This window comes from Salvelinus sp. IW2-2015, linkage group LG33 (genome assembly GCF_002910315.2).
Source record: "Salvelinus sp. IW2-2015 linkage group LG33, ASM291031v2, whole genome shotgun sequence".
NCBI classification, from domain to species: Eukaryota; Metazoa; Chordata; class Actinopteri; order Salmoniformes; family Salmonidae; genus Salvelinus; species Salvelinus sp. IW2-2015.
In genome coordinates, this window is record NC_036872.1 from 9114532 (window position 1) to 9139569 (window position 25038).

Below are 25038 nucleotides of genomic sequence, written 5' to 3' on the forward strand. Positions count from 1 at the left end.
GGGAGGGAAAAAATCAGACTTAAACAAAAACAAAACCATCAACACAAAGTCAGACCAAAAAAGTCAGTAACAAAAAAATATGGATTGAAAAACAAATTGAAGAAAAATAAGTGTCCGTCACAACAAGTCACAAACCAAAGGAAATGGATCCATGCAAACAGACACACCTACAACAACACAAAAGCCAAGAACACGAATACCTTGTATCAAAACAAATACATACAGCACATCCTGGGAAGTTTGCTAAATATATATAACATGCAGATCTCATTCAGAAACAACATTTGGAATAGTACAGAGCGTAACACTAATTTTGTACTGTTTACTTCTATCCCCATAAATAATTGGCACCATCCCATGGACATTTCTAAAAGGAAAGATGAGACATCCCAAATTTAAGATGCGACAAATACAGGTTTTATTTTAGGGCATTGCGCCTGTTTTGAGAACAGTAAAACGTGACCTATATAATGAAACACATTTCTGCTTATCACCCCATTACTGTTCTCCCTCCCCATCCTTCCCCTCCGTTACCTCTGGTAGAACTCCACCGTCTGCTCCTGGGTGTGGTTGATGATGAGGAAGGGGGCGGCCCCGTCGTGGTAGTCAGAGAAACGGATGATAATCGAGTGGTCTGATAGGTTCACATCCACAATGACCCCGCCCAGCTGGAACAGTAAAGCCAAATTAAAAACAGAAGTATTAGTACTTTACTGAACCCAACGTGGGAAGTGGATTTAATCGTCACAAAGCATCAACTTATAAAGTAGTTACAAACAATGTATGTGTGTGTGTGTGTAAACTACTCACCGTGTTGTCCAGGTGCAGCAGCAGGCAGTTTTCCGGTTTGGTGAAGTCCATGGTTTGAGGAGTTGACCGACTGCCTTCTACTTTGACTTTGAGCTTCTTGGAGTCCCTCTCAGGCCAAAACGGGATGGCTGCCTGAGAAGCACAGAAAAAAAAGGGAGAGAAAAGCGAGAGAGGGAGAGACAGACAAAGAGGTGTCCGTTTCACTACATGGATGTGCTACTGTACGCAGGGTAGGGGTCCATTATTCCCATTTCAGAATTCAGGAAATTAACCGATATTCAAACCATCATTTTAACACATTTTTACTATCAGCGCTTTCTGAATGGACTGAATTGCACTGGCGTTTGTAAGTAGCTCTAGTTGTGGTACCTGTTGTGGTCTGGCCTCGGTCCAGTCGTCCTGGCCCTCCTCTCCCACCCAGATTACATGTTTGGTCCTGTTCACTAACAGGTAGTACGGCACAAAGCTTACGATACGGGTCAGGCTGAAACTGCTGGCGTCGATCTTCACTCCGATCTTCAATCAAACCATAGAAAGCCACAATCAACATGAATCAATCCATCCATCCATCCATCCATCTATCGACGGTTCAGCAAATTACACTCAATGACCAATCTGAAAGGTGAAACATCAACTGACGCTGTTCTTCTGCTGGAGTGTCATTTCAAATCAAATCTTAGTATGCTTGATCCACCACTCACTCACCACGTAATCTTTAAGCCTCCCTTTGCACTTCACTTCACCATAACTACCCACGGTATCCAGGGAGAAATCATCCGACAGGTCGCTGTCCGAGATCATCAGCCGCACCTGACCCGGAGAGAGAATAGGGTCAGATGTCAGGGAGACAAACAGCAGGGGTTAGGAGTTTTCACTTAAAAGCCCCTCCTTGTTTAAAACCCCCCCCCAAAAAATAGCATCCCAGCTACTTGGCTTAAGCTTGGACCAAAGTTGATCCCCACCCCACTACCTTGTTGTTCTGCAGAAAGTTGTGTGGCTTGAAGGAGAAGAGCAGAGGCATGTCATAGTCCATGGCGTGTTTACGGTGGATGTCGTCAGCCTTGTATTGCAGCAGGCGGCCCGTCTTGTTCACCATCCAGTAGGGAGAATGGATGGCCACCTCAGTCTGGCCAGGGTCGTACTTCACATGCACCGCAATATCCAGCTCCGCCCTCTTCCCTTCTCCCCCCTCTCCTAACCTGACCACCTCCTCTTCAACGCGCAAGGAGCTGAACACAATGAAGGTGATCTCGTCCAGGTCGCCACGGAGACCGTAGTGGGCCTGCCAATCGTGCCCCAGGTAGTCGAGGAGGCGGAGTTCCAGGCTGGACTGGTCCATGATGGCGGTGTGCAGCTGGGCCGAGTGGCCGTCCATCAGGGTGATGGGGGTGGGCTCTTCACTGTCCTGTCAGCCAATCAACACACAATACCAATCAATAATAGGCATGTCATGTGAAGGGGAAGCTCTGAGGAAATATGATAGATGAGCTGTAGGTCAATTTCTCTGCTGGTGCGTAGGGATGGGGTAATGTGTGTGTACCTGTAGGCGATAGGTGATGGGGTAAGGCAGAAGGTTCCGGAGCAGGACGGAGGGCCACAGGTGCAGGATGTAGGGCTCGTCAAAGTGCTCCCCGGCCATTCCTGTGTGTGGTGATGTCACAGTATCTTTCAGAGGGACGATGTTGACCATGAGGACGCCAGCGCTGTCACCATGGCGATGACAGGTCTGCTGCACACGAGCACCGGGCTGCTGGCTCACCAACTCGTAGCTGAAACCCTCGGAGCAGTCGTACTGATCGTCTCCCTCGGTTACCGGTTGCAGTCTTAGCTCTGACCTACGGGGGGGGGAGGGGTTCAGCACAGTCAGCGTGTGTGTTTGTATGTGTGTATGTATGTGCGTGCACATGTGCGTGCGCATGTCACCTGTAAGAGTCCAGAGGCACACAGAACTCCTCTGTAGGCAGTGATATCCCCAGACAGGTGGTGCCCTCCATCACTCTGAATGGGATGGAGAAGTGGTTTATGATCTGTAGGGGAGACATGAGAAAGAGACAGATAGAAAATACATTCTCTGGTCAGATAGTTGAACACATTCTGAGCTCAAGTTAAGTACAGACTAGAGAAAGTAAAGGGGGAGAGAGAACGGAGAGGGCTAGGGAAGCAAGCAGGGTGGATTGAGATGAATGGTTGGAGAAAATGAGCATTTGGGTGAAATCTGCAGAACAGTGAGCATTCATTGGTGTGAGTTGGAGTAGAGGTGAGGGGTGGCGGGGTGACTAACTTGCCTGGAAGGGAGAGCGGATCTTGATGTACTTGCTTCCCTCCACAGAGTATATCTGACAGACCAGGAAACGGGTGACCCCAGAGTCTTTGTGCATGACACTGTACATGCCACGCCCCACTTTGATCAACGGAATCATGCCTGTTGAAGTGTGGCCCACCGGAGCTGAGGACATGAACATAAAAAAACAGCGTGATCAATGACTAGTGACCCGAGCCACGAGTACTGACTTTTGTTAACCAGGGATACAAAACTGGTGAGGGCCCAAAAAGGTGACGCTTTTTTTTCTGCACTGAAACATGCAAAAAAATCCCTTCTAGGTGGAAATACAGGTTTTAACTAATTAAACAACAAAGAATATGATCTACATGATCCGTCTCTGTGTGTAAAATAAAGTGGTTCATGTGAACCTAATTCACAGCTAAAAAAAAATGTCAGTTGTCAAACAATGCATTCAACTGAAATGTGTCTTCCGCATTTGACCCAACCCATCTGAATCAGAGAGGTGCCGCCTTAAATCGACATCCACTTCTTCGGCCCCGGGGAACAGTGGGTTAACTGCCTTGCTCAGGGGCAGAACGACAGATTTTTACCTTGTATGCTTGGGGATTTGATCCAGCAATATTTTGGTTACTGGCCCAACACTCTAAACACTAGGCCACCCTTAAAGAAAGCAATCCAATGTTATTTGTTGCCTAGACTTTACTGCAAATGACACTCAAACCTTGAGAAGAAAAAAAACAATACACTAATATTGCAGTTAGCCATGACAGCCTTTATAATAGAACGCGTGTGACCACACACACACATATATATATTGCACTTAGGGAAAAAAACATTTTAAATTAGAAATAGAATGAAACAAACAGGCATTCTATTTTTGCTCTATTATAGTGGCCACTATAGTAGACATCGATCAAGTCCACAAGGCTACATGTGTGCAAAAATAAAAAAACTTAATAATCCCCCCTCACTCACAAAGTGGTAATGTCCAGTTAAACACAACATAAGCATTCTCTTTGGGCTACACTGCACATTATTACATCATACACTTCCTGCCTGTGGACATCTGTTCTACAATGTGCCAGCAGAGCATTGTACCCTTTGTTGGCATAATTGATCTCTTTCATGCAGAGTACACCTGGCATACCCCTTTTTATCCACTGTATTGAAAATTGAGAAAGAGGGAAAGTGTGTGGTGTTCATTTCACCTATAGTGGCATCTAGCTTAAGCCAGGCTCAGCTCCAGCTACACTTGATCCCTGAATCCACTTGCTTATCAAGCAAAGTCTCCTTTTCACCTAATTCTCTCATTCTGAAAATGAACCACATACTGTAGAGGGAAAACATTACTGTTAGTTCAGTTAGTTAGTTAACGTTTCACACAGATTGCCAGGGTCCAGTAAGCAACTAACGCATTATAACTTGAGGAATGGCAAGGAGTCGTATAACGTTAACAGTTAATACAATTGTGAATTGGTTAGGTTACTAACGTTAGCTCATCTGATGTTGTGTGGTCTGACTATTAGCCAGCTAATTTTCACACCATGAACTCAATTATTTGATCAGTTAAGTTGGCTAATGTTGCTCAACATTTCTCTGGCTAGCTGTCTTTCCAGAGTACTTCTCTCTTCAGTCGCATGCTGCATTCTGTTGTTATGTGAATGATTGGCTGACCCTTGGATAGAGCCAGTATTGCGCCAAACGCGCATTACTCGTTCGCATACAGCCAGTAGTCATCCAAATTCCCCCCCCGCCCAAACTTTTCTCATCGGATCTACATGAATCACGTAGGTCACCTGTTTTGGATTCAAAACGGCGAATTTCGCCGAAAAGGTGACTAGTTTGCATCCCTAGGTTAACCCCCCCCCAAACTAATACCTGGGCATTAGGTCAGAACCCTAACACGGTTTTGGACCTAGGATTTGATATCTGACGTCGTATGTATGAAGTTAGGATATAAAAAGCAAAAACTAGACTGGCAGTACAATGAATACAGACGCTGGTCTGCACTTCTGCAGTGGTTGTAACTGTGTTGCTTACTGGGCTGTATGTAGTAGTCCTTGGCCACCAACGAAGTCATGGCAGAGAACTGGTCTGAGTGGGTGGTGGTGCGAAGGTAGTCCATGTTGAGGCTCTCTCCGTTCTGCAGCTCTACCCGGCGCGCTGTGGCCTCGCGGCCCAGGGGGCTGAACAGTTCACTGTGTACCACCGACACAGTCAGACCTAGACGGTTCTTCACGACGAACGGAGCCTCGTCCTTCTGGAAACTATCCGATGCCTGCTTGGCCGCCTCCGCAAAGGCCTGTCACACACACAAACACACCCAGGCATGCACATGCAAACATGTCACCCCCCCAAAAAATGAATTTTATAGGGTGAAATTCAACACAAGGCAAGCTATTCCATCACATTATTCAAAACAACCCACTTATACAAAAAGTAGCCACCTTTTCAGCTAGAGAATAGAAGAGCATTTACAGTGCATTCGGAAAGAATTCAGACCCCTTCCTTTCCTCCACATTTTGTTACAGCTTCATTCAAAAATGTATTAAATAAAAGATTTTCCTCATCAATCTTATGCTCAATACCCCATAATGACAAAGCAAACAGGTTTTTAGAAATGTTTGCAAATGTAAAAAAAACAAATAGCTTATTTACATACAGTACCAGTCAAAAGTTTGGACAGACCTACTCATTCAAGGGTTTTTCTTTATTTTCACTATTTTCTACATTGTAGAATAATAGTGAAGACATCAAAACTATGAAATAACACATATGGAATAATGTAGTAACCAAAAAAGTGTTAAACAAATTAATATATATTTTATATTTGAGATTCTTCAAAGTTGCCACCCTTTGCCTTGATGACAGCTTTGCACACATGGCATTCTCTCAACCAGCTTCATGAGGTAGTCACCTGGAATGAATTTCAATTAACAGGTGTGCTTTGTTAAAAGTTCATGTGTGGAATTTCTTTCATAATGCGTTTGAGCCAAGCAGTTGTGTTGTGACAAGCTAGGGGTGGTATACAGAAGATAGCCCTATTTGGTAAAAGCCCAAGTCCATATTATGGCAAGAACAGCTCAAATAAGCAAAGAGAAATGACAGTCCATCATTACTTGAACTCTGTGAAACATGTCTTAATGTAACAGACACATCTCAACAACAATGCAAATAGTCCGGGTAGCCATTTGATTACCTGTTCAGGAGTCTTATGGCTTGGGGGTAAAAACTGTTAAGCCTTTTTGTCCTAGACTTGGCACTCCGGTACCGCTTGCCATGCGGTAGTAGAGAGAACAGTCTATGACTGGGGTGGCTGGGGTCTTTGACAATTTTTGGGGCGTTCCTATGACACCGCCTGGTGTAGAGGTCCTGGATGGCAGGCAGCTTAGCCCCAGTGATGTACTGGGCCGTACGCACTACCCTCTGTAGTGCCTTGCGGTCAGAGGCCGAGCAATTGCCGTACCAGGCGGTGATGCAACCAGTCAGGATGCTCTCGATGTTGCAGCTGTAGAACCTTTTGAGGATCTCAGGACCCATGACAAATCTTTTTAGTTTCCTGAGGGGAAATGGGCTTTGTCGTACCCTCTTCGCGACTGTCTTGGTGTGTTTGGACCATTCTAGTTTGTTGTTGATGTGGACACCAAAGAACTTGAAGCTCACAACCTGCTCCACTACAGCCCCGTCGATGAGAATGGGGGCGTGCTCGGTTCTCCTTTTCCTGGAGTCCACAATCATCTCCTTAGTCTTGGTTACGTTGAGGGATAGGTTGTTATTCTGGCACCACCCTGTCAGATCTCTGACCTCCTCCCTATAGGTTGTCTCGTCGTTGTCGGTGATCAGGCCTATCACTGTTGTGTCGTTTGCAAACTTAATGATGGTGTTGGAGTTGTGCCTGGCCATGCAGTCGTGGGTGAACAGGGAGTACAGGAGGGGACTGAGCACGCACCCCTGGGGAGCTCCAGTGTTGAGGATCAGCGTGGCAGATGTGTTGCTACCTACCCTCACCACCTGGGGGCGGAAGTCCAGGATCCAGTTGCAGAGGGAGGGGTTTAGTCCCAGGATCCTTAGCTTAGTTATGAGCTTTGAGGGTACTATGGTGTTGAACGCTGAGCTGTAGTCAATGAATAGCAAGTGTTCCTTTTGTCCAGGTGGGAAAGGGCAGTGCAATAGAGATTGCATCATCTGTGGATCTGTTTGGGCGGTATGCAAATTGGAGTGGGTCTAGGGTTTCTGGGATAATGGTGTTGATGTGAGCCATTACCAACCTTTCAAAGCACTTCATGGCTACGGACGTGAGTGCTACGGGTCTGTAGTCATTTAGGCAGGTTGTCTTTGTGTTCTTGGACACAGGGACTATGGTGGTCTGCTTGAAACATGTTGGTATTACAGACTCAATCAGGGACATGTTGAAAATGTCAGTGAAGACACCTGCCAGTTGGTCAGCACATGCCCGGAGCACACGTCCTGGTAATCCGTCTGGCCCCGCAGCCTTGTGTATGTTGACCTGTTTAAAGGTCTTCCTCACGTCAGCTATGGAGAGCGTGCATCATACCCAAGACTCGAGGCTGTAATCGCTGCCAAAGGTGCTTCAACAAAGTACTGAGTAAAGGATCGGAAAGATTTCGTTTTTTTTTTATATACATTTGCAAAAATGTATAAACACTTGTTTCTGCTTTGTTATTATGGGACATTGTGTGTAGATTTATGAGGGGATAAGAATAAGCCTGTAACGTAACAAAATTTGGAAAAAGTCAAAGGGTCTGAATACTTTCCGAATACACTGTACAAGAGTGCTGGTGTGTGACGTCATTGACTTACCGTGCCCAGGTTACTAAGCATGCCCAGTCCACACTTGGAGAGGGTGATGTTAAGTTGGTCCTTGCTGCTGATGCTGATCACGGTCTTGTAGTCAGGGATGCTGTATTCCACTTCTTCTGATATACCTGTGTACTTCACTGGCTTCTTCTTCATCTACAGTTCAGGAGAACGCATAGCCGTTAAGTGTGTGTGGTGGATAGTGCATTTACACTATCTGTATGAAGGATGTGTGTGGAACATGGGACAGTGTGAGTGAGTGAGTGACTGTATGTATGTATGTATGTATGTATGTATGTATGTATGTATGTATGCATGCATGTATGCATGCATGCAAGGGTTACCTTTAATCCCAGGGTCCAAGGTCTGAAGCCGTCTCGGGTCTCGTCTTCTAGGGGCTCCAGCAGTGGCTCCCACACCCCCATCACCTCGTTGAAGTAGTGAACCTAAACACACCATGTTACTGTACACTAAATGCAGTCTGACTAAACCCATGTTTTAGTTGAATGGAGGTTGTGTAAAGGTCATGTAGATGTTGTGTAAAGGGTTGTGTAGAGCTGTGCAGTGTCTGACCTCCAGGTTAAGCTGGCTGTGCAGGTTGATGAGGGTGCTCCAGTTCTTGACGTCACCGTGGAAGGAGGACTTGGCCAGGAGCATGGGGACGGTGCGGTGGCCCACCCCTGCCTCCAGGGTCAGGCAGATGGAGTTGATGGCCAACTGCAGGGACTCGCCTTGGGGAATCAGTGGGACCAGGGACTGGGCATCCTCGTCTTTACCCTCCTCCTCCAGGAACCACAGCTTGAGGTCTCTCCAGGACCGGCGCTCCCACAGGTCTGGGGGCACAGGGCTCTCCAGCTCAGACTGGGGTGTCTCGGCACCAGCCGGGCTCAGCACCGACTGAATGGTAATCACTGTGTTGATAATGATGGGTGACACCTGGGGGGGGGGGGGCACAGAGGAGAATGGAACGTGAGGCACATCACTCTGGTTTGGCTAGCTGGGCCAGAAATAAAAACACAGGAAAAAGATGACAATAAGGTCTATGACCAAAATGATATGCTCCTAACAGGTATTTTATTAGTAAGACGCTGCTTCCTGTCTTAAAGGGATGGTTTTGTTTTTCGCTGCGGCCTACCTTGAGGGTGAGTGCGTTGATGCAGACCTCCATGGCCTGCGGGGAGGTGGAGGACTGTGTGCTCTTGAAGAACACTTGGCAGGGCTGCAGCACAGTGGTCTCATTGTTCCTCTTCTCCTTCAGGAAGGGGCAGGCCACCACCTTCAGGTCCTTGACCACCGCCGTCATCAGCTGACCATCCGGGTCACTCTTCATCACCAGCTCGCACTCCGTGGTCATGACCAGGGCCGGGGCGTCGGCACGTGTCAGGTCGGCCACAAACACGATCTCGGGGTTCTTCACCAGAACATTCATCTCTGACTTTGCCACCACCCCCACTGGAGCTGTGTTACGGAAACAGAGGGGAAAGCAGGGGCGTGTACATTAGGCATCCAATCCAAAACTTCACATTGTGCAAACATGACATTTGTGGTGAGTAATGTGAAGTGTGAAATTTGAATGTGTCATACCAGGTTCCTTGGAGGCTGCGGCTGCAGTGGGTTTAGTGCTACTGCTGTTCTTGGGGGTGGCGGAGGAGAAGCCCTGCTGGCTGGCTTTGAGGAAGATGTCGGCCACAGTGAGCAGGAACTCCATGCTGGCACAGAGGTACACGTCCTGCACCACCGTGTCCAAAGAGGTGCCGTCGCGGCCCTGCTTGTAGTTCACCTCCACCATCACGTTCCTCTCAGCGCCCGGACGCATCGCCATCATCCTGACAGACAGAGGCCAGAGGGACATGATGAACCTTACAGCAAGGGAACTATCAACAAACCCTATAGCAAGGGCACTATCAACAAACCCTATAGCAAGGGCACTATCAACAAACCCTATAGCAAGGGCACTATCAACAAACCCTATAGCAAGGGCACTATCAACAGACCATAGCAGGGCACTACAACAGACCCTATGGCAAGGGCACTATCAACACCTATAGCAAGGGCACTATCAACAGACCCTATAGCAAGGGCACTATCAACAAACCCTATAGCAAGGGCACTATCAACAAACCCTATAGCAAGGGCACTATCAACAGACCCTATAGCAAGGGCACTATCAACAGACCCTATAGCAAGGGCACTATCAACAGACCCTATAGCAAGGGCGCTATCAACAACCTATAGCAAGGCGTATCAACAGACCTATAGCAAGGGCGCTATCAACAGACCTATAGCGGGCTATCAACAGACCTATAGCAAGGGCGCTATCACAGACCCTATAGCAAGGGCGCTATCAACAGACCCTATAGCAAGGGCGCTATCAACAGACCCTATAGCAAGGGCGCTATACAGACCCTATAGACAGGGAGCTATCAACAGACCCTATAGCAAGGGAGCTATCAACAGACCTATAGCAAGGAGCTATCAAGACAGCCCTATAGCAAGGGAGCTATCAACAGACCCTATAGCAAGGGAACTATCAACAAACCCTATAGCAAGGAACTATCAACAAACCTATAGCAAGGGAACTATCAACAAACTATAGCAAGGGAACTATCACAAACCTATGAAGGACATCAAAACTATAGCAAGGGAACTATCAACAACCAATAGCAAGGGAACTATCAACAAACCCTATAGAAGGAACAATCACAACCCTATGGCAAGGGAACTATCAACAAACCCTATGGCAAGGGAACTATCACAAACCCTATAGCAGTGGAACTATAACAACCCATAGCAGGGAAACTATCAACAAACCCTATAGCAGTGGAACTATCAACAAACCCTATAGCAAGGGAACTATCACAAAACCCTATAGCAGTGGAACTATCACAAACCTATAAGCAGGGGAACTATCAACAAACCCTATAGCAGTGGAACTATTCCAAACCCTATAGCAGGGAACTATCAACAACCTATAGCAAGGGAACTATCAACAACCCCTATAGCAAGGGAACTATCAACAAACCCTATAGCAGGGAACTATCAACAAACCCTATAGCAAGGGACTATCAACAACCTATAGCAAGGGAACTATCAACAACCCTATAGAACGGGACTCAACAACCCTATGGCAAGGGAACTATCACAAACCTATGGCAAGGGAACTATCAACAAACCTATAGCAGTGGAACTATCAACAAACCTATAGCAGGGGAACTATACAAACCTATAGCAGTGGAACTATCAACAAACCCTATAGCAAGGGAACTATCAACAACCTATAGCAGTGGAACTATCAAAACCCTATAAAGCAGGGGAACTATACACAAACCCTATAGCAGTGGAACTATTAACAAACCCTATAGCAGTGGAACTATTAACAAACCTATAGCCAAGGGAACTATCAACAAACCTATAGCAGGGGAACTATCCAAACCTAAGCAGGGAATATCAACAAACCCTAAGCAAGGGGAACTATCAACAAACCCTATAGCAGGGGAACTATCAACAAACCCTATAGCAGGGGGACTATCAACAAACCCTATGGCAAGGGAACTATCAACAAACCCTATAGCAGGGGAACTATCAACAAACCCTATAGCAGGGGAACTATCAACAAACTCTACAGCAAGGGAACTATCAACAAACCCTATAGCAGGGGAACTATCAACAAACTCTACAGCAGGGCAATGTCATGACGCTCCTGGTCAGGGATCCAAGGCACAAGAAAGGAGAGCGCGGACTGTGCCGTTTTTAATGACACTTCACGCCAATTGTAAATATTATGAAGCAGAGAACGCTCTCCTGCTCTTCAGTACCAACCAAAGGAACGCCTTTGACCTCTGGGAAACTTTTGCCGCCAAAGCTATAAATGACCAAAAAAGTAAATACTGGAACAATATTTCTAAGGTAGGAATATTAAGAATGGTCAGTGGGGATATAAATAATAATCATGTCATATTGCTTTTCATTTTGTGATGTTTTTAAAAACTGTATGAACCAAATACTGTAACTTAGGAAGGAAACCCAATTCGGCTGTTAAGTTTCCATACAATATGAAGAATGCTGAAACTACTTTTGTTAAGATATGAATGTGATTTTAGTTTTCATGTCCCTTGCACATTAACTAAACCACGCCCCGAATGAGGTCAGAAGAGCGTGTCAGTGTGATGGAACCGCTCTTTTCGACCAGAGTGCTTAAAAGGACTCCCTAAGAATGAAAATGCAGACCAAAAGACATGAGACCGTGGTCCACACGTTGAAATGGTTGCAAACTCAACACAAGGTGAAGAAAAACTCACTAGACCAAAACATTGACAGTCTGCAGCTGTGCATGTAAAAGGGATCTAGAACTTCGACTAAAGACACGAGGTGGAAGGAAGAAAATCCCATCTCAGACAGAGTATCTGTTATGTTTCACTATATTGGATCACTCCAAAATATCGGTATCACTCCGCGGCGGAGGGATTACATCCGAGGATTTACAGATTCACTCCCGTGTAAACCTGTGTCACGGCTGGGGTCCGCCCCTATATATATAGACACCATGGCGGCGAGACACATTCTCTATATAATTTGAGGCGCCTCTAGCACCGTAGAGAATTGGAGTGATCCGTATAGCTCACATAACCGTGGTTACATACGATGCCCAGGACTGCTGAACCAACCGCAGAGGGAGGTGTCAAGTTACCCGATAGTACCTAGCAAAAGGTGCAAGAGGAAGTCCAGCTGGCCGTAGCACAGATATCAGCGAGGGGCACTCCTCTCAGTAGAGCCCAGGACGCAGCCACATCTCGTGTTAAATGTGCCACTACAGATCGCAGCACTGGCCTACCAGCCAGGCAGTATGCGGTCGTGTCCACGATCCAGTGAGAGAGCCTCTGCTTGATAGCCCAGGACTCTCACCATAACAGACAAAAAGCTGGTCTGTTGTTCTCACTGGATCAGCAACCAGGTAATGGATTTGATTTCAGCGAGTGGAGCACTCAAGAGGGGCTGACCATGTGGCCAGCTGCTCCAGGCTGCAAACAGCCAGTGAGTATACTTGCACGCAAGATATTACACTTACCAGTGACTTACCAAGTGAACTTCAGAACGTTTGTACCGCAAACCATACGGACGTCCGCTGAGAAAATGAAAGAACGTCTGTCTCGGCCATGGGGTCTATATATAGGGGCGGACCCCAGCCGGTACACAGGTGTACACGGGAGTGAATCTGTAAATCCTCGGATGTAATCCCTCCGCCGCAGAGTGATACCAATATATTGGAGTGATCCATATAGCTCACATAACCGTGGTTATACACGTAACCGTCATTCTATTTGAACACTCCACTATGAGACCAAAACAGAAGGACAGTGTGTCCTCTGGTGGATAACCAGAGCATTACACCCATCAAGCCATTCCCGACAGATAAAGACTACACGTAAATACATTGCATTTCTTACCAAAACGTGTGTAAGGTATTTGGTTACTGTGAGCGTAGTTACCAAATGTACGATAAATGTCCCTGCCCCCTTCTCCCTCTCTCTATTTTCCCCTCCCCCTTTTCCATCTTTGTGTAATAAGCCGTCATATCTTGTCAGTCCACTAGGGACTTTTGTCTCATGTAAAGTGTGTACGTGTATTCTGTGTTATTATTTAGTTCGTAAATAAATAAATCAAATTTGTGTAGAACTGAATAATCAGAAAAGGCTGCTGTTATTGTGGATTCAAGAAGTCTGCGACGTTCAGAATGAGACTGATACGAGGTAATGATTAATAAGTGACTTATCGCTATATAACATATATTTCTTTAGAGTTTAATTCGGGAGATGGTAACTATAAACAAATTCTCCCGTGGTGCCCCAAATTCCTAATGAGTTAATTGTTTCATGATTAATTTAATAGAGTAACAATTAAACATAGTTAGTTGATAAGATAAATAACAGTCATCACATGAAATCAGTCACGTTACGACAGCACTAATAACAAACCCTACCATAAGTGCACTAAATACCTTGTAATCCGTTTGTCAAATGATGTTACATTGAGGAGTGAGACTAACTTTCTATTCTACAGATACAAAGATTCCATTCTCTCAACACAATTGACATACTTTATCCTTACTCATGGGTTTTGATGGACTGGGAGTGAGAGATTAACTTAGTTGCTTTGACTATGATGGGGCTGCTAACCAAAGACATTCATCTTAGCTGTGTGACAGTCCTATGTGAGTAGACAGATGGTGAAGCAGTGATGAACATGATGCCACGCTGAAGAACACACACTGAGCCTCGTACATCAACGCCAGCACCGAGTCACACGATCATATGTTCACAGTACACATACATTACTCTGTGGCATCTCTCCCAGGTTTTGTGAATGTGTAAGTAGGCTCAGTACCAAATCAAATCTTATTTGTCACATACACGTGTTTAGCAGATGTTATTGCGGGTGTAGCGAAACCTAGGTAACTGTGGGTGTGTCCTCTACCTGGCAGTGATCTTCTTGACACTGCATCTTTTGTCGTCTAGCAGGCAGTCTGTGAGTTTGACGGAGGCCTTCATAGATCCGTCTGAGAACATGTGGACAGATGTAGAGATCGTCCCCAGGGTGAACTCAGCCAGCTTCAGCTGCTCATCCCTCGAGTCCAACACCTGCACCTTGGAGACACACAACAAAAAGTCTCTGTCTGTGGGCGTAAGAATATCCAAGTAGATGGAGTTTTATATGGTTAAAGCCAGTGTTTGTGAAGGCATGTAGTAGTCACCTCAGTCCCATTGGGGCTGTACAGGACCAGTGTCATGGAGTCAAACTTGAAGTCAAGTTTCAGTGTGCTCTTCAGCTTGGTGCTCTTCTGGGTCTCCACCACTGCAGCAGTTACCACTGTGTTGCCTACAGACAGGGTTCAACACAATTATAATAACAGCACAATCCCAGCAACACACGCGGCCACAAAACACATCCAAATTCAACCCAGACTGACACACTGCTGTCCTCACCGCTGGTGGGGTTAGTACCAGTACCTCCTGATGCCTGTGAGCCTTTGGTAGAGGCCGTGTCGGAGCGGTCCACTGTACGCGGAGGAGGAGGGGGGGAAGCAGAGTCTGACGTCTCTGACAGGTTCCCACTCAGAGTCCTCAACACCACCGTCATATCATCCTGACCCAGGATCAGCTAGTAAGACACACACACCGTAACACTGATGCATCAACATTTCATACTAACATTTCATTTCACACACTAACATTTGTTCATTGAGAGTTGGCTTTAACTAACACAAACGCATACACTCCGACACACACACACACACACACTCACGTTCATTGGTTTGAGGTGAGCAGTGATCTCTATGTCGGGGATGCTGTGGTACCAGGAGGCTGACAGGTTCCTCTGGATGGACAGGTCCAGGTTGACCGGCTTCAGAAGCTGGATTTCCCCCTGAAACCTCCCCTCCTCAAAGGTGGTTCTGGACAATCAATCAATCAAACACACACACACACACACACAGCTTTACAGGTTCTGATTTGCTGCACATCCGGGGACGGACCAAATATGCAAAACTAAGTGAAATAACACAGAGACGTGTCAATAGTTAATCAACACTTCACATCCCAGTGCACAAATTAAGTAGTCCTTTCATTGTAAAACAACTACGCATCTATGACGTTTCATTCCAATCCTTGTACATCTACAGAATGGCCTGACTACCAGTTTGTATCTCACCTGTACATCTTGAGGTCGCTGAGGCCCACGGTCATGGTGTCCATGACGGGAGGGATCTTGACGTGCATCTGGGAGGGGACCATGGCGAAGCGGTTCTTGACCGTGACCATACCGAGGTCGGCCACGATGACGTTGGCGGAGGACGACGACTGCGGCAGGAAGACGACAGGAGCGTTGAAGTCCACGTCCAGGGAGATGCGCGTGCTGCGCTCAGCCAGCTCCATCACCCCCGTGGCCGCCTTCTCCGCTGCCTGCACAGTCACCTCAGCCAGGGCCTCCTTGGCCACCTGGAAGTTGTTGATGAAGGCCTGGGGGAGGAGGAGGAGTCAGGTCATGTTACAAAGTGCTCGTGGATCGTCATAGCACTTAGGATAATCCAAGTCAATAAATTCTGGGGCATTTTTGTACCGGTATTAGTAAAGGCACCGGTTCTCAAAGAACAGGAGAATCGAGGTTAAAAGATCGATAGGTGGAATGAAGAAAGATGGCGGCGGGTCTCTTACCAGGATGGAGGAGACAAACTTGTTGAGGAAGATGACCTGGATGCAGCCCACCGTCAGGGTGATGCTGGTGTCCACTTTACCCATGTCTAGATAGGCATCGCCCTCCGTGGCTTCCGTGTGGTTCACCATGCGGAAAGCAAACACCTCCTCATCGGCTATGGATACACACTAGGACACAGAATTCGTACAGAAATACTCATTAGAAGCACACCAGCAGAAAATTAATTAATTTCCTTTTTAGCTAATTAAAAAATGTACAGGTATCCAAGGCTACCTGCTTGTACAAAGCCTCCTTATCACAGTCCAGGATGACTATGTTCTTCAGGTTGGCCAGAACCTCGACCGCCTTTCTCCTCATCAGCACCTCCGACACCAGGCCTGGAACATAGAGCAGAGGTAGAGAGAACCGGTAGAACAGAACGAGGAGGTGTAGGACAATTCTAGAACATAGACAGCTGTTTCAGTACCAGAGCCAATAAGACACTATCATCAGTGGTTTATTTATGTCTACCACAAGGTGGCCCCCTGCATCATTATCATGTGTGTGTGTGAACACGTCCTGTCAACACATCACACATCATTTTGATATTTGATGCAGAGGCCATCATAAATCATGCATGTAGCTGTTGACTTTATGCTGTGGACGTGTGTTGCAGGCGGGGACTTGTCGTGTGTGAGGCGGCCTTTACCCTCGATGCGGATCTCCGCTATCCTGTGGCTCTGGCCTCGGATGAAAACCTTCAGACAGTTGAGATCGGCTCGGATGTGCAAATTCACCACATCCTCAAACTTTGACTTCTTAGAAGCTAAGGAGAAGGGGGCAGAGAGACATTTATGAAAGAGCTGCTCTGTTGTCAGAATTTCAAAGATCCATCGATGTGAAGAGGACTTTGTTGGTGCATCAGAATACATCTAATGTCCACTGGTCCATACAAATGGCATGGAAATGTACATTTGGTTTAGCTAGCTAATCTACGTATTAGGAGAACACGCATCTACTCAATATCTCCACATGCAACAAACATATAGGAAGTATACGACCTAACCGATGTCTCTTCCACTTTCAACTACCTTGAATCATGAAATTGTAAATCAATATCAAAACGCGGAGAAGTCTAAGTCCCAGTAAGCAGAATCGATTCCATGAAACGGATAGTTACAAGTTTTTTTTGCCACGGCCGATCCCTCTTTCTTCTCGCCTTCCTCCCCCTCTCCCTCGTCCTCCTCGGGGATGGTGGGCAGCTCCTCCTGGCTGGGCGCCACCTCCTTGGTCGGGGGGAGGAGACTGATCAGGAAGTTCATGGCATTGAGCAGAGCCTCCGTGTGCAGGTGTATGTCCAGAGACGAGAAGTTCACCTGAGACGTCACACACAGACATACCACCTTCACTATGAACACACACTAATACAACTAAGCAGAGAAGTGAGGTCAAATCAACATGTTGAAATTCCAACTGCGGGTTAACACAGTTGTACTGTATTGCAAGAAATTACCTTAACTGATTGTTCAGTGTTCTTGTACTCAGACTTGAATTCTGGCCCATTCTTATCAGCCTGAAAGAGACACTGATGCTATTAGACCTGCTCTACTGTTAAATCTACATTGTCGTCTTGCATTCTTCATCCAATGTTGACTGTTGGAAGTGTTCACTGTGTGTGTGTGTGTGTGTGTGTGTGTGTGTGTGTGTGTGTGTGTGTACCTTAGTGTACTCCAATGTGAGGAGGTCCTCCTCTGTGTTGTCTAGAGTGGTGATCAGGTGCACTTTCTTCTCCTCTGAATCTGGACACGTTTACAAAACCAGAAAAAGCATATCACACATACGCACGTCTGCCAACATGCCACACACATACAACTACCAACAACATAACAATGTTTAATCGTATGATAGATATATACAAATGTCTTCACAGTCCTGCTAGTGTTTCAAAAAATGCAATCGCAGGAAAAACACGGTTCTGAAAGCACCAGGTGACAGAGATGAAAATCTATGTAAAAAGCGTAGAAAGAGGGGTGATCTAAAGACGCGACTATAATGGTTTGCGAACAAAGTCCCTTTGAATGCATTGGACAACGAAATGAAGTTGATTTGAAAACCAATAGAACAGGAGAGAAACGCTGGTTTCAATGGCATATAAAGAACACCTCCAGAAAACAGACACATTCAAGTTTGAACTACCTTTCTGGCGTCTCCCCTAACGTCAGAGCTGCTGTGGATATCTAAGGCTGTAGCGAAAGGTGCATATCGCTCACTTCGACATTTACATTTTTACATCAATGTGTCCAAAATTAGATAAAAAATATTTTCCCCGATTGTGAATTTCTGCCTCAGTTGACAGCTCTACCAGCCAAACCCTCACTGACCCATGTACTCGGGGCACTCCAGGCAGATCTCTCGTAGGAATGTGTAGGATGTCATGTCGAAGGTACGTAGCTTCAACTCGGTGCCCAGCCCCTCAATGTCCAGGTGCAACACTGTGACCTCCTCGCCTCCAGACAGACGACACAGCTGAACGGACAGCTAGACAGCAGAAGAAGAAGGGAGAGGAGGTTCAAGTTCATGCACGCACACACACGCACTCCTATACTAGCGATCAGAGTGAACGCAACTACATGAAGTTTTTAGGTACTCTCTCTCACACACAGATGTAGATGAGTTTTAACCATACTTTGCTGATCTCAAACGTCATGAGGAACTCGGTCATGTTCTTCTTAGGGTCTTTCTTGACCAGACCTCTCCTCTTGACCGAGTCGGAGCGCTGCAGGGGGCTGGGCATGTTGTCGGGGAAGAACGGACGGTCTCCTATAGGAGAGCTGGGAGCATCGTAGAACAGGTCCTCCTCTGAGCCTGCACACACACACACACGCGTAATTGCCACACTGTGTGTATGCGTATTAAAGTACATACATCCATTTGTAATGTGTACAAAGGGCTGTATGTGTGTGTGTGTGTGCATGTCCCTCACCTGATTCCCATATCAGGGAATTGCGCAGTTCAGCCATGGTTGGTTTCCTGGGGGTTAGCTGAGGGGTGTACGACTGCTTTAAAGCCTACGTCATAAACACAAGCGGAGATTACACGCCGCACATAGTTTTTCTATTGGCTTGTCTATCTACACACAAACCCAACAGACACTACAGACAGAGTCAACCTACAGACAGGCAGAGATAGAGGCCCAGTAGAGTTAGTACCTTGGATGTTGAGTGAGCGTTGGTGCTGCGCGGGGCCGGCTTGCTCTCTGGCAGCGGGATGCTGTCGATCAGCTCCAGCACGCCCCGCACCTTATCATCAGAGATCCTCAGAGACAGGAGGGGCAGCTCCCCGGAGATTTTAAACCTGACACACACACACACTTTATTCATATAATTCATCTGACCAGCTGTTTGACAAACACCATTACACAGTGGCTGACTGTCCATCACACCAACCCGCACCCCCACCTTTCCCTCTTACTTGGGCATGCGGGAATCTGTGACCACCATGGCTCTGCTGAACACCACCTTGACATCAACAGGCTCCAGGATGTGGAGGGCCGACTGCCTCAGCTTACGGGCTTTCTTCCAGTCCCCATCTAAACACAACAACCACTGGCGCCGTTAAGCCTAATTTATAGTCTACCTAATTACCCAACGCAAGAACACAATAAGCTACACAAAATGTATTCCCTGCGTAGTTGCGTCACGTGACGATTTAGGCAGCAAACCTGCCGATAATTGTGTGTGTGTGTCTCTCCCCATACGCGAGTTTGCGTGTGTGTGCCTTCGTCCGGCGGCGTGCGTACCTGGTTTGCTGTAGAGGAACTGTAGGCTGCTGAGTTGGACATCGAAGCTGTCGTAGGCTCGGGACATAATGTCCTCTATAGTACTTCTCCCCACAGAGAGCTGCGGCAGCCCCTCTCTGCTCAGACTAGACACCTGATAACACAAGACAATGCCATAACACCTGGGTGAGGTCCTGTTCATTAGGCAGGGATTGACATTAACGGTTGCCTGGGGCAAGTCAATTAAAGCAGTCAGGCAAGTGGATCCTTCTCTGTGGTCAAATTGTGTTGAAGACAACTGTTAATGTGTTACCTCTAGTGTCCCATTTTTCAGGTGAATTTAGTGACTCACAAGAAGGAGAAAAAAGACAAAGCCAAGTGTGCTCGATCATAATTCTCAACTTCTCCATACATCGTCTCGCAAATCACTCAAGTCCGAACCGACCACTCGCACTGAGCACGTTGAAGTGACTTACCTTGAAGTGACCCAGGTCCAACAGCATGAGGTTCTGGGTAGAGTCGTAGAAGCCGGTTTGGGGAACGATTACGTAGGAGGCCATGAGGTTGACGTTCAGATCCAGAACCTTCTGGGTCTCAATCACGTACATCAGTCCTGCAGACAACAACATAGAACGGAGGGCATACTTCAACATGTTCTTACATATGGATACGAAACGGGTGGGAGGCGTGCCAGTAGGAAGTGGAGTGGAGATTGAGGTCAAAGGCTTGTAATCCTGTCTGATGAATCAGAGTAAAATGTCCATAGAAAGTCAAATTAGAATAGATCTCTATGTTTGGGTCTGCGGCACACGTCAAAAAATCTATCAGTGCCGTGTTTCTTGTGACAGGCCAGGAGTGCGAGTGTGGCCTGTCAGTCAGAGCTAGAGGCGGGGCTCTGACCTGTGGAGGTGCGGTCTCGGAACTGCTCCAGCTTCATGAGCGTGGCGTTGGTCAGCTCGTCCAGCTGGAGGTCATCAGGCGGCGAGAAGAACGTAGACATGCTGTTCACCGTCACCTGCCGGAGAGAGAGACAGGTATCCATGTTGTTACACACACAAAAACAGGATGAGCAGACTTTCGTTCTAACATGCCTGATTGAACCAAGGAACAACTGGAAAACAATTATGTACACAGGACACTCACAAAAATGCACAAACAAACTCACAGCATCATAGATGATCTCCAGAGGCTGGGACTCGACACGGAGCCGCTGATCAGCGCTCTCGTCCAGAGGGTTGGTCTCAAACAGGATGTCCAACAAGGGGGTCCCCGTTACCGTGGCAGCCTTCCTTGACGACAGCAATGTGGGTGCCGGCCGGTTATTGGCTAGTCCTGTCACCTCAAACAGACTGAGCTGGGCCGACAGCCTGAGAGGAAATACCGCATCAGAACCAAGGGCAGAAAGAAGTGGGGAGAGAGTGGAGGCAGAGGAAGAGAGAGTGGGGGAAGAAAACGGGAAAAGCAGAGAGAAAAAGAGATCGACAAACTGAGAATCGCAAAATGGTGGCACAAGAAAAAAAAATTATGACATGCCAAATATAGTGCATACCATTGATAAAGCACTAAAACAGAGCAGGGAAGAAAGGGGAAAGTATTTAACTACAGGGTTTGTTCAGAAGCGTAAAGCGTTACCGGTATGTCAAGTAGAATTGGGCATCATGTCAGTTCTATTAATATCTATCTGCAACGTTCTAAACGTTTCACCTTGGGGAACACACCCCAGAGTGCATACTGTACTTACTTAATGGCTTGTGCTCCGGGCCTCTGGGTCAGCATGGATTTCAGATCTTCAACTGTGAGTTTAAGGATTTCATTCTGGTCCTTGTTGTCTTTCATTGAGACAGACATCCTCTCCATGTGGAAATTAATCTTCATATCCTCAAACTGCACAAACAAGACCAGAGAGAAAAGGGAGACTGAACAGTGTCCTGGATTATCTTTCTTTCTTTTTGAAGACGCAAGGGATTGTGATACTGCCCTACAGTGTGTGGGAATATACAGTAGCAACTCACGTTCTTTGGCAGGTTATGATTGACAGCTATCTCACTGTAGTCGATGGCGGTGTAGAGTTTGGCCTTCTCAGCAGAAGTCATAAGCTCGTCAAAAGCTGAGGATAATTATAAGACAAAAAAAAAAACACGTCAATCTCCATGCAATGTGGAAATGTGTCTTATGATTTACAATAGCAGCATTAAAACATCAGGAGCACCTTATCAAGATTATTTCAAATCAACTTCACAAAAAGGTAATACAGAGTGCAAAATGCGGTTCCAAGTGCACGGTTAAACCAAAGTCAACCACATTCCCATCCACATTTTCTATGCGAGTAAAGTCATATCGTACGGAGAAAAAAATAATCACGACACCTGTGATAGAAACAGGAAGTTCATAAAATGCCGACAGATCATTTGTTCGCGCTCTCTTTTTGTGTCTGTAAAATAAATGATGCGAGAAATGGCAGTGGAAACGCTACAGATATACATGAACATCTTTGGTCCAATACCATCATCTTGAGAACCTGGTCATCAACGTGATTCAATACTTCATAAAGGTGGGACAGGACAGGTTAAATGCACAATTGGAATAATTTTTCAATTGTGTTCTGTGTCCAGTGTTCTTTCATCCTGGTTCTGGAGACTCACAGGGTCTGCAGGTTTTAACCTCCAGCCCAACATCAACACCATTGACTCAACTAATCCACTAGATTTCGTTTAACGGTTATTTTATTTTCATCGATAACGGTCAGTTACACGGTAATTGTGTCAGCCCTAGTTACACACCCCATGGTTCCCCAGGACCAGGATTGAAGAACACTGTTCATCAAAAATAGTAACTGCAGCGCATTGGCATGCTCATGACACACTGATGACCGGCTGAACGATTGGCCCGGTGCTCTTTGCATTATCATTGGGGGTGGAGTCGGACCCCTTGACTTATTCCACATTTTGTTTTGTTACAGCCTGAATTCAAAATGGATTAAATTGATTTGTTTTCTCTCACTCATCTACACACAATACCCCATAATGACAAAGTGAAAACATATTTTTATTTCATGAAAATGAAGTAGTACTGTGTTCACACCCCTGAGTCAATACTTTATAGAAGCAACTTTAGCATTGATACACCATTCAAAGTGTAATTAATATGCTCAAAGGGATATTCAATGAATGCTTTTATTTTTTAATCTACCAATAGGTGCCCTTCTTTGTGAGGTATTGGATAACCTCCCTGGTCTTTATGGTAGAATGTGTGTTTGAAATTCACTGCTCGACTGAGGGACCGTACAGATAATTGTATGTGTGGGGTACAGAGATGAAGTAGTCATTCAAAAATCATGTTAAACACTATTCTTGCACACAGAGTGACTCCATACAACTTATTATGTGACTTGTTAAGCACATTTTTACTGCTGAACTTATATAGGCTTGACATAACAACAGGGTTGAATACTTACTGAAACAAGACCTTCCAGCTTTTCATTTTGTAATAAAAAAAATAAAACATAATTCCACTCTGACATTATGAGGTATTGTTTGTAGGAAAAAATAAATAAATAAAATGTATACATTTTAAATTTGGGCTGTAAATAATTGTGGAAAAAGTCATGGGGTGTTAATACTTTCTCAAGGCACTGGATGTACAAAATGGAGCATGGTGATTGGCTACGCGGGCGATCTCACCTCCGGTCTTGACCTCCTTGGCCTCGGCGCCACCGTCTCCTGACCAGCCGGACCACATCCAGCCCAACCAGCCCTGAGATTCCTCCTCCTCCACCTTCACCCCCGGACGGAAGATACGCAGACCCGCTTTGCTTGCCTGGAACAACCGACCAGCGCCAGTCACAGTCTATACATAACACTTCAGCCTCAACCACTAGCTAGAACCACTGTTAGTTCCACTGTGACCACTGACCAGGTGATGCACTGGTGGTTACGCTACAGCAGTGTGACTGAGTAGGGTCATTTCAGTCATGCTTTTCTGCCATTTTGAACAAATTAGTTAGTAGACAGACAAAACTGAGTACAGTACACACAGAGAAGATGGATAGTTCGTTAGGGATAATTCAACAGATTGCTCAATCCGTACCTCCATCTCAGCTTGCTGCCTGGCCAGAGTGATGTTAAAAATATCCAGAGTCCGCTCAGGCTCCTGGGCACACGGCAAGAAAGACGGATCGACTGGTCCATTAAAACAGTTCCCTGACCGTTATGGGAATCCATCAATTACTTAAAAAGGTAGACTCAGCAAAATGACGTTGCCACGAGCAGCACCGCAGATACTGAGATGAGCGAGATGCAAGACTTCGCTCTCACAGTTACACACACAGTATCTGTGTGCACAGGTTCGCGTCACGCTGTTACAGCTTGGTAGGCAGGGGACCAAAACAGTGGAGAAGAGCGTCGTGCTTCAACGCTCTTAGTTGTTGCGAAAATTGACCACTATGCGGTTTACTTTCTGCATCTACGTCATGTCGCTGAGTATACCTTTAATGTCCATCATCAATCAATGCAGCAGAGTAGATACAAAGACTGGGGATGCAACTCAGAACTAGGCCCTTCTCAATCTCCACACCTGGGTTCAAATAGCATTTTCTTTCCTTTCAAATAGTTTGAGTACTTGATTGAGCCTGGCTGGTGTGCCAGATGGGCAGAGTATGCACTTTGAGGACTATGCCACTGGTCCCATTACACACAGGCAGGCTCAATCAAGCACTGCTCAAGTTTTGAAATGAAAACCAGTACTATTTGAACTCAGGTCTGGGTTGCACTCATTAGGGAACGCAACAGAAAACTTTTCAAAACGGAAAATGTTAATGAGTGTTTCTTAATGCCCAGGTAGTCCTTCCCTGTTTCAGTTCATTTTCTTCCATTTGGTGCCTAATGAACATCGCCCTGATCTCTACACACCTCCAGCTCCCTGAGCTGCTTCTCAGTGGGCTTCTTGCTGGTGATCTTGGCCTTGTAGAGCTCTCTGTACTGCTTGACTGTCTGCCGGTGGCAGCGGATGTGCTGCCACGACCACATGTGCAGCCGCGGCTTCACGTCCACCTCCATGATGCCTGTAATCACATACTGCCACCTGGATGACATACACAAGCAGTGACAGTCACAACGGAACCAGCACGTGTACATCACGATAGCTCAAATCGATTGAAGGAAAT

General features: G+C 46.3%; 1 protein-coding gene across 3 annotated transcripts in view; it reads right to left on the reverse strand.

Moving 5' to 3' along the window:
• Positions 1 to 25038, reverse strand: part of LOC111957899 (intermembrane lipid transfer protein VPS13A) — a 56626-nt gene that overhangs the window by 25580 nt on the left and 6008 nt on the right. For 2 of the 3 annotated variants that reach the window (XM_023978989.2, XM_070436917.1), the window contains exons 13-51: positions 24785 to 24956; positions 23964 to 24026; positions 23558 to 23693; positions 21890 to 21984; positions 21619 to 21761; positions 21043 to 21244; positions 20778 to 20892; positions 20354 to 20490; positions 19899 to 20031; positions 19571 to 19688; positions 19309 to 19453; positions 19083 to 19167; positions 18786 to 18964; positions 18481 to 18637; positions 17819 to 17898; positions 17613 to 17672; positions 17280 to 17475; positions 16809 to 16925; positions 16394 to 16497; positions 16120 to 16287; positions 15617 to 15924; positions 15212 to 15359; positions 14917 to 15067; positions 14661 to 14785; positions 14384 to 14553; positions 9497 to 9738; positions 9048 to 9370; positions 8486 to 8848; positions 8257 to 8358; positions 7916 to 8068; positions 5135 to 5396; positions 3096 to 3256; positions 2734 to 2837; positions 2351 to 2645; positions 1781 to 2215; positions 1516 to 1620; positions 1180 to 1326; positions 811 to 942; positions 535 to 668 (exon numbers count right to left, since the gene is read on the reverse strand). In XM_023978989.2, coding sequence (XP_023834757.1) covers positions 535 to 668; positions 811 to 942; positions 1180 to 1326; positions 1516 to 1620; positions 1781 to 2215; positions 2351 to 2645; positions 2734 to 2837; positions 3096 to 3256; positions 5135 to 5396; positions 7916 to 8068; positions 8257 to 8358; positions 8486 to 8848; positions 9048 to 9370; positions 9497 to 9738; positions 14384 to 14553; positions 14661 to 14785; positions 14917 to 15067; positions 15212 to 15359; positions 15617 to 15924; positions 16120 to 16287; positions 16394 to 16497; positions 16809 to 16925; positions 17280 to 17475; positions 17613 to 17672; positions 17819 to 17898; positions 18481 to 18637; positions 18786 to 18964; positions 19083 to 19167; positions 19309 to 19453; positions 19571 to 19688; positions 19899 to 20031; positions 20354 to 20490; positions 20778 to 20892; positions 21043 to 21244; positions 21619 to 21761; positions 21890 to 21984; positions 23558 to 23693; positions 23964 to 24026; positions 24785 to 24956 — 6465 coding nt within the window. Of the gene's footprint in view, positions 1 to 534; positions 669 to 810; positions 943 to 1179; positions 1327 to 1515; positions 1621 to 1780; positions 2216 to 2350; positions 2646 to 2733; positions 2838 to 3095; positions 3257 to 5134; positions 5397 to 7915; positions 8069 to 8256; positions 8359 to 8485; positions 8849 to 9047; positions 9371 to 9496; positions 9739 to 14383; positions 14554 to 14660; positions 14786 to 14892; positions 15068 to 15211; positions 15360 to 15616; positions 15925 to 16119; positions 16288 to 16393; positions 16498 to 16808; positions 16926 to 17279; positions 17476 to 17612; positions 17673 to 17818; positions 17899 to 18480; positions 18638 to 18785; positions 18965 to 19082; positions 19168 to 19308; positions 19454 to 19570; positions 19689 to 19898; positions 20032 to 20353; positions 20491 to 20777; positions 20893 to 21042; positions 21245 to 21618; positions 21762 to 21889; positions 21985 to 23557; positions 23694 to 23963; positions 24027 to 24784; positions 24957 to 25038 lie in introns of all 3 variants that reach the window. The other variant, XM_023978988.2, reaches the window with a different exon arrangement.